This window comes from Nyctereutes procyonoides, unplaced genomic scaffold, assembly GCF_905146905.1.
Source record: "Nyctereutes procyonoides isolate TBG_1078 unplaced genomic scaffold, NYPRO_anot_genome, whole genome shotgun sequence".
NCBI lineage: Eukaryota > Metazoa > Chordata > Mammalia > Carnivora > Canidae > Nyctereutes > Nyctereutes procyonoides.
This window is the reverse complement of record NW_026575020.1, coordinates 1,193,915-1,203,130: the sequence shown is the minus strand read 5'-3', so window position 1 is coordinate 1,203,130 and position 9,216 is coordinate 1,193,915. Positions and strand designations below refer to the sequence as shown.

General features: G+C 52.3%; 1 protein-coding gene across 2 annotated transcripts in view; it reads right to left on the bottom strand.

Moving 5' to 3' along the window:
• Positions 1 to 691: 691 nt before the first annotated feature.
• Positions 692 to 9,216, bottom strand: part of PYY (peptide YY) — a 41,021-nt gene continuing 32,496 nt past the window's right edge. Inside the window, exons 2-6 of one of the 2 annotated variants that reach the window (XM_055336007.1) lie at positions 6,361 to 6,423; positions 1,765 to 1,889; positions 1,219 to 1,406; positions 978 to 1,058; positions 692 to 827 (exon numbers count right to left, since the gene is read on the bottom strand). In XM_055336007.1, the coding sequence (XP_055191982.1) occupies positions 803 to 827; positions 978 to 1,058; positions 1,219 to 1,406 (294 nt within the window). In that variant the 5' untranslated portion in view covers positions 1,765 to 1,889; positions 6,361 to 6,423 and the 3' untranslated portion in view covers positions 692 to 802. Of the gene's footprint in view, positions 828 to 977; positions 1,059 to 1,218; positions 1,407 to 1,764; positions 1,890 to 1,971; positions 2,550 to 6,360; positions 6,424 to 9,216 lie in introns of those variants that run through there. The other variant, XM_055335999.1, reaches the window with a different exon arrangement.

The following is a 9,216-nucleotide window of genomic DNA, read 5'->3' as shown; positions in this document are numbered from 1 at the left end:
AAATGACTTCCTCAACTGTCCCATCTTGGATCACATCGCTACCCCCAGCTACTACAGCCTTGGAGGTTAGTAATCTATCTCCTCGGGGCAACTGCCATGAAGCACTGGTGCCCAGCCCACGCCCCCAGCCACCTGCGCCCTTGGGAGCAGGTGGGTAGTGCACCTCTGTCCCCGTCTACTCTCCTGGGCTGCCTAGCAAGCTCCTTTCTACCCTCCCCATCCTCTCGCAACTCTTTTTCCTGTTTCTCCCTGCCCCTTGTCAAGAAGTTTCATCCCGACCCGCTTCCAACCCGACTGGAGAGGGCCACAGCCGTCCCTTGCCCTGCTCCAGCCACCCCTTCCCCCGCCACCCCCCACCCCACCTCCCTGTCCTTGCCCCGCCGCCCAGCGCCCCTGCTGGGCCACAGTGTCTTCTCTTAGCACAGAGCAGAGGGACCCCCCCCCCCGACTCTGCCCCGGCCCTGTCCTGGGGAGACTTTTGTCTGCAGGGCTCAGTCTTGTTTGTTGCCTCTACCTTCCACTTGCCCCTGGTGGCCACCTCCACGAAGGAGAAGGAAATCCACACGCACACATTCCGTTTCAGTGAAATTTGCTCTTTATTTGGGGACCAGGGAAAGACCACACACAGCCCGCCAGCCCAGGGGCTGGGGACACGGAGAAGTGGAATGATGACCCCATCCCCATCCCGCACCCACACCCCAGGCGCAGCAGGCAGGGAGAGGAACCCAGGGTCCAGGGTCAGGAGCAAACATGCAAATGAGGTCGGTGTAGTTAGCATATCTCCCAGGAGCCCTTGGGGTCGTCACCACATGTACTCGCCTCCTGGCCTGGAGGAGGGAAAGGAAAGGGCTCGCTCAGAGCCGGCCTCAGACCTGGGGTGGCGGGGCCGGGGTGGGGCTCCGTGGGGCGTCACATCCCGGACAGAGCCCGAGGGGACAGGATGTGTGGCGGTGGTGGTGGCGTGGGGGCCCTTTTACCATGACTTGGCCCGGCGGTCCTCGCCGTCGGGGAAGAGCAGTTTGGAGAGCACCGCTTCGGGGCTGTCGCGTTTCCCATACCTGGGGGTGGGGCCATAGGGGGCGGGGTCAGGCTGGACACGCCCCGGGAGGGCGGGGCGGGAGAAGGGGCGGGGGGCGGGAGCCCCCGGGACCCCCCCCGGCGCCCGAGCCCGAGCCCGAGCCCGAGCCCGAGCCCGAACCCGAGGGCGCGCGCGCTCACCGCTGCCGAGTGACCAGGTTGAGGTAGTGGCGCAGCGACGCGTAGTAGCGGCTCAGCTCCTCGGGCGAGGCGTCTTCGCCGGGAGCCTCGGGTTTGGCGGGGTAGGCGTGGACCAGCGCCCCCAGGCAGGCGAGCAGGGCCAGCAGCACTGTGGCCACGGCGGGCCACGGCCTGCGCACCGTCACCATCTGGAGGGGGGGCCGGGGTCGTGGGTCAGGCCCCGCCTCGACCCCCGACGGCAGGAGGCTGAGGCTGCCCTCGGGCCCACGCTCCCGGCCTGTGCAAGGCTGCTACCGGATCAGGGCCCAGCCGCCGGCCGGCTGTGTGTTCTCTGGCCCTGCACCGTCTCTGCCTCAGTTTCCCCATCTGTCAGAGAGGGCATAAGCCCTGTCCGCCTCCCCAACCCCCAGTCGTACTGCCCAGAACCGTTGCTGGAGGCAGAGGGCTATGCTGGCCGCTCAGCCCCAGCTTTCACCATCCCAGCCTCAGTTTCCCCACAAAATCGCCAGGGCTCCCCCCGGTACCAGGCTATTCCCCGGCACTCACGGCGAGAGCTCCTGGAGCGGAGATGAGCAGGGAGAAGGCGAGTGGAGTCCCAGGGGCTGGGCTGCTGCAGGTCGGGCTGTGGCCTCCTCTGCTCAGCGCTGTCCCCGCGGGGCTTATATCTCAGCCTGGGAAGGGAGGGGGAGCTGCAGGGGGTGGGGAGGGCCCTTCCTCCTCCTTGCCTCCACCCCCGCGGATCGCTGAGCTTACACCCAGACAGTGCGTGACGACTCCACCTTGCAGGAGATGAGGGGGTAGCCACCAGACTCAGACTCAGACTCTGGACAGAACTTGGACCCCATCTTCACCCCACATCCCCCCAAGAGCAGCTGTAGCCTCCTGGGGAAGTGAAACGTTTGTATCTATACTCCTGGGGCAGCCCCTAGGACCAATGAGAAGATTCCATCTTCCCAAGCCTACCCATGGGTGGGGATGAGGGGCATCAGCGGGACACTACCTGCAGCCAGTGGGACCTATGACCGTCCTATGGGAAAGGCGGCCCTTTCAGCCCTCACTCTACAATTCCTCGGAGACGGGCTGAGAAGTGTCAGGTCCTGGGGGGAAAGGCTCTTCCTACTCGAAGCGGGGTGGAAGCTGTGACTTTGGCTCTTGACCTGCTGTTTATGATGTCCTAGAGGAGAGGCCTCTCTCTCTGGCCCCTTCTCTGTTAAAGAGTTGGGGAGAGGACTGAGAGGAGGCCGCGGCCAGGGCCCAGCCACAGAAGCAGCTGAGTCTGCCACCTGTGCCTCCAGCCTGACACACACAGACCCAGGCCCAAGCAGAGCTGGCATAGAGACCCCTTCCAAGGCAGTGCACCCCATCCCCATCCAGGTGTCACTCAGGGCACTGGTGTCTTCTGGGGTTAAGTGATGCCAGGGCTGCCCAAGCACGTGCCACTGTCCTCAGCCCATTGCAGTCTCTGGGGTGAAGATCCTCACTCAGGGCCTTTGAAAGAAAGGGGAAGGGACTCTGTTTATTAGGCACCTACTGTGCACTGGGCAGTACAGGATCACAACACAATGGGCTGGATTTATTCCCATTTTACAGATGAGGAAACTGAAGGTTTGAGAGAAAAGGGAACCCAGGATTCAAACAGGAAAGGGTAGGGGAGACCCCAGGAAGAAGCCCTCTCAACTGAGGGGCAGAATGGCTCACTACCCAGGATAACCATAGGGCTCAGAAGTCGGGCATGGGAGTAGGGGAGCGGAGACTAATTGGGGGCCTGCTACCCTCTCTGAGAGGCCAGCCACATCAGACCCACATCAGACCCACCTGTCCCCATTGGGAAAAGAGGGTTGTTGGGGGAGTCTCCCCATAAAGCCCTTTCCAGCTCCCTTTCCCCTAGCCTGGCCAGAGCCTCCAGTGCCTCAGAGCTTGCATCCCATCAGCACTTAAGGGCAGGAGGGGCCATCTTGGTTCTGGGCCAGCCCTCCACCCTCCAGGACAGATGGCCGTGGGTGTTATTTTTAGAGCTCTCTCAAGGTGGAGAACCTAGGGCTCCCTCAATCATCTTTTTATAGGTTCAATCACCTGCACTCTCCGGAAATGGCTCCTTATCAACGAGTCAGGCCCCAGGGGCCCTGCATATCCCAAGAAAGACCAGAGCAGCATGCTGAGCATGGAGGCAGAAAAGGGGACATGGACCCTATATTCAGAGGGAGAAGAAAAATCATTCACCTGAGGGGCAGGACATGGCCCTGTTCTCCAGTAACCCCAGTCTCAGAGGAGAGTCATGGCCCCAACCCAAGGGACGAGACACACCACTATCCCAGTAGAGCCCCAGTCTGGAGAGTTCCCAGGACATAGATACAGAAGAAAACAGAGGGACAAGCCTAGGTCCAGTTAGGGGAGCAGACAGCAAAAATAATAGGACACTCCTCCAGAAGCCATGGAAAGACAGAGGCAGGTGCCCACCCTCGAGATAGAGAGGACAGCCAGGGTGGCTTTTGGGGGCAGTTGTGATCCCAGGGGTCAGGGCCTAGACAGGGACCCTGCAGGCTAAAGGGGACAAGGAGATCTGAGAGTGGGGGCCATTTGCTCTTCTGACACTGCAGCCCTGACTGGGGTGGTGACAGAGGGTTTCTAGTGTACTGATACCAGACAGAGAGAGATGACAGGGATTGTGAAATGCCCAAAGGGAACTCCCTCCCTGGAACCTTCTCATGCCTTGGGGAGTAGGGGATCTAAAGATAGATAGGAGCAGAGAAGCCAGAGTAGAGAAGCTAGAAGGCATGGGGGAAGGTCTAGATTCAGGGTACAGCCCCTAAATAAGTCACTTCCCTTTAGAGCAACCATGAGAGGGACCAGGAACCAGCCTCCCACAGCCCACAAACCTCCCACAGTCCACCTCTCCCTCTGATTCCACTTCCCAATTATAGGGCAAGCTGATTGGTTCATTAATCACCACCTCCTCACCAAAGAGTTTATTAATTTGTTCATTAGTGGGGAGGATGTCTCAGCCCTGGATCAATGCGTTCAATTACCCCACCACCCACCACCCACACAGCCACCACCCCTCATTGACTCGTGACTCAGTTGCCATTAGACAGGTCTAGGAGGTAGGAGGCCGGTATTTTCAAAGGACAAACTTCCAAACAATTGTTATTGTAGACTTGGGACCAGCACCTGCTTCCAACTTTTCCTCAAAGGGCAGGGGGGACAGAATCACTGAGGTTCCCTTGATCCCTATTCTCAGAACACTTAGCAAGGACACTCCAGGGCTCAGGGAGGCCAGGAACTTGGACCCCAGTGGAGCATCCCCCTCACCCACTCATCAAGATAAGATGGCCCATGCCGCACATCCCCAGAGACTTAGTATTTTGTCCCCACCACCACGTGCCCACTGTCCCCCACACACAGAGGCTCTCTTTGATATACCTACCATGCACTGGGCAGGACTAGACCACTGCCTTCCACCCTCAACAAGGCCTCATGCCCAAGGTCCTATGGGCAGCAGGCTGCCATGTGGCAAGAGAGATTCAGTCTCACTCAACAAGCAAGCACTCAGTAAGCCCCTACTCTGCCAGGCGCTATGCTAAGTACAGGGGACAGAGCCGTGAACAAACAGGCAAAACACTTGCCCTCATGGAGCTTACATTCTAATGGCAGGAAATAGAAAATCAATAAATAAACAAGGAAGCATGTAGCATGTGTGATTATGAGTGCTATAGGAAAAAGTCAGGGTAAGGGGGACCAAAAGTACTGCGTGAGGGGCTTATTTTAGGTTGGGTGGTTAGGGAAGGCCTCATTTTATCAGATGGCATTTGAAGGAAGTGAAGAGGTAAACCATGAGGCTACCTTGGGAAGAATGTTCCGGGGGGGGGGGGCAAAAGCAAGTGCAAAGTCCCCGAGGTAGGAGTGTGTTTGGCAGTTTGAGGATGGCAAGGAGGCATGTGTGGTTGGAGTGGAGTGAGCAGTGGGGACAGTTAGTAGGAGAAGAGACCAGGGAGGCAACGGGGGACTAGATCATGTAGGGCCTTGTAGACTGCAACAAGGACTTTAGCTTTTGCTCAGAATGACATGAGAGCTTCAGTCCAAGGAGTGGCATGGTCGGACTTAGGTGTTATTTTTTTCATTTAGTTTTAGAGATTTTTTTTTTAAGTAATTTCCTCACCCAATGTGGGATTCAAACCCACAACCCCGAGACCAAGAGTCACATGCTCCACCAACTGAGCGAGCCAGGTGCTCCCTGACTTAGGTTGTTAAGGAAGCATCCTGGCTGCTGTGTTGAGAATAGACTGAAGGGGGGCAAGGTCAGAAGCAGAGTTAGAAACCTACTGCAATAATCCAGCCAAGACATGATGGTGGTGCAGACACACACATAGACACACACGCTCACACACACACACATACACACACACTCCCCACAGGTGCCGACATCTCACATATGTTTCACCCAAGTACAACTTCCACATATGTCCAGACAGTACTGACAGCCTCTCATCCAGCTAAAAAAAAAAAAAAAAAAAATCCCCTGGAGGAAACAGTGGAAAATCACTGGACATCCACTGTAGTTAGGTGGTGGATTTGTGGGCTCTCTGAATGTTAAGGCTGCTCATTTTTTAAGTCCAAGTGAAACTGTCCATGCTACCTAGATTACTAGCCGCAGCCCAGAAAACACTGGCTACCGTGATGGAGCTTATCGAAATGCAAACCTGTTCATTTCATCATGAGTATAAATGTCCTGTTACCTAAAAACACTCTGTGGCTCTTTGCATGGAGTGAAGCAGAGAATGGCGAGTAACCAGTTGACACCACTGAGAAATGGTCACCTCTCCAAAGGGATATTAGCCTCATTCAAGGGAGCTTTGTCATCTGCTTGGATCAATGGTAAGGAAGCAGACAGGGACACTCTGTTTCCCGTGATCTGTCATTGTGTACAAAGCACTGTGAAGGGCAAATGGGACCATGGGTGAATGAGGGAGGTCAATGAGAATGGCTCAAACTGTCACACCATGGATTCTGGTTATATCTAGGGGGTGGCTTTGGGAGGTAGTAACGCCAAGAAAGAAAGGATTTTCACTTATGGCAGGAGTTCTCCTAGGAAACCTTCCCTTACCCAAAGCTGTCAGTCCTTCTGCAAAACGCAGCAACAGATACCTGTGGCATGGTGCATTCCCAAGGTTCAGGCTTCTCTTTAGAACAGGAATCAGCAAAGGCTTTCTGTAAAGGACCAAACAGTAAACATTTTAGTCTCTGTTCAGCCCTTCAGCTTGGCTACTATTGCACAAAATCAGCCATAGAACTATGGGTGGGTGGGGGGAGAATGAATGTGGCTGTGCCCCAATAAACTTCACTGGTGGATATTAAAAATTGAATTTCACATAATTTTCACATCATGAAATATTCTCCTTTTGATTTTTTCCAACCATTAAAAAACATAAAACCATCTGTTGTAAAACCATTTGTACCCAGGATGTACAAAAACAGGTTTGCGGAACCACGGTTTACTGTCCTATGGTCTCAAAAAGCAGGTATTTCGGTTCCCCCTGGGGTTGGGTTGCCTGTTTACCAAGAGTCAGCTGGCTCTCTCGCCTGTTTCAGCCAGGTATACTTGTCATTGTAATCCTATAATCCTATAATCCTATTATCATATAATTCAATTAAACATTACACAAACTGATGAAATCTGAGTGCATAGAGTCACTTCCTTGAAAACTAAGTTGAGTGCTTTGAATAAACTAAACAGAGAATTGCCAAAATGTTGAATTCAGTGTGAAGGATAACTATAAATTATTCGGAGAAAATTCTTTTAAAAATCTACGTGGATTATACACTGGATAGTTTCACTTGTGCCCTTACGTTCTCACACCATTTAATGAAACTGGAAATAACGTGATGGATTGTGAGAGTGATTTAATTTTTTTTTAATGATACACACACAGAGAGAGAGAGAGGCAGAGACACAGGCAGAGGGAGAAGTAGGCTCCATGCACCGGGAGCCCGAGCCCGACGTGGGATTCAATCCCGGGCCTCCAGGATCGCGCCCTGGGCCAAAGGCAGGCGCCAAACCCCTGCGCCACCCAGGGATCCCTGTGGGAGTGATTAATGCAAGGAAGATAAGGACAACTCATGTCAGGAGCCCAAAGAGTGCCTGGTGCCTAAATGTGTATCTATATGTTTGAAGTCAAAACAAAATGACAAAGGCATATGTTTCTATTTTTATGATTGTCCACTCCAGCCAGCTTTTTGTAAAGACTGACCAGTGACCCAGTCCTGCTTATATCTAGACAAGGGCTTCTCCATCACTTTACCTATTTTCTGTATAGTTTGAATTTGAATGTTTTTTTTTTAATTTGAATGTTTTTATAGGGTGTATATACCACCTTAATAATTTAAAGAACTAATAAAGGGGGTGCCTGGGTGGCTCAGTTGGTTAAGAGTCCGACTCTTGATCTCGGCTCAGGTGATGATCTCAGGGTTGTGAGGTCAAGCCCCACTTTGGGCTTGGTGCTGGGCGTGGAGCCTGCTTAAGACTCTCTCCCTCTCCCTCTACCCCTCCCCTCCCTGCTCGAGCTCTCTGTCTTAAAAAAATTTTTTTTAATTAAATAAAAAAGAATTAATGAAGCTGGAGCATCTGAGTGGCTCAGTTGTTTAATCGTCTGACTCTTTTAAAGTTTTTTTTTAAAATATTTTATCTATTTATTCATGAGAGACACAGAGAGAGAGGCAGAGACATAGGCAGTGGGAGAAGCAGGCTCCATGCAGGGAGCCCAATGTGGGTCTCGATCCCGGGACTCCAGGATCATGCCCTGGGCCAAAGGCAGGTGCTAAACCGCTGAGCCACCTGGGCTGCCCTAATCATCTGACTCTTGATCTCAGCTCAGGTCTTAATCTCAGGGTTATGAGTTCAAGCCCTGCACTGGGTTCCACATCCAGCATGGAGCTATGAAGGAAAAGAAAGAGAAGAAAGAGAAGAAAGAAAAGAAAGAAAAGAAAAGAAAAGAAAAGAAAAGAAAAGAAAAGAAAAGAAAAGAAAGAAGAAAAAAGAAAGAAAGAAAGAAAGAAAGAAAGAAAGGAAGAAAGAAAGAAGGAAGAAAGAAAGGGAGAGAGAGAAAGAAAGAAAGAAAGAAAGAAAGAAAGAAAGAAGAAAAAAGAAAGAAAGAAGAAAGAAAGGAAGAAAGAAAGAAAGAAAAGAAAAGAAGGAAGGAAGAGAGAGAGAAAAGAAAGAAGAAAGAAAGAGAAAGAAAGAAGAAAAGAAAGAGAGGAAGGAAGGAAGGAAGGAAGGAAGGAAGGAAGGAAGGAAGGAAGGGCGAGCAAGCCAGCCCATGGGTGGTTCAGTGGTTGAGCATCTGCCTTTGGCTCAGGTTATGATTTCGGGGTCCTGGGATCAAGTCCTGCATCGGGCTCCCCACAGGGAGTCTGCTTTTCCCTCTGCCTATGTCTCTGCCTCCGTGTGTGTGTCTCAAAAATAAATAAAATCTTTTTTAAAAAAAGAAGAAAGAGGGAAGGAAGGAAGAAGGGAGGGAGGGAGGATGTGATATAAAGAATTTTCTAAATCACTAGGGAGAAAATGTGAGTGTGTTGTGAATTCTGGAACCAGGTTACTGTGAGGGGCCCTGGGCTCCAGCACACCTCCCCCCCAGGAAGACCTGTGTACACCCCCCCCCATGTAAATGCTCCCATGCCCCCATGTAAATGTTCTTAGGGATGAACCTCCTGTCTGAATCTGGAATGTTTCAGGGACCTACGGTCACAGAAAGCCCATGCTGCTGATAAAGAAGCTCAGATTCTGAAAGTGGCATGATTCTGGAGAGACACAATGATAAGCCAGGCCACTAGAGTCCTTGTATCTGTGACTCGGATGTCTCACGTGGTACACCAAGGAAATGGTTGTCAAATCAGTGAACAAGTGAGAATATTAGGTTCAAGTATTGGTGCAGCTGCCTTAATAGAGACTAAATAACAGTAGCTTCAGTGCCATTGAGGTTCATTTCCTGCTCATATAAGGGTTGA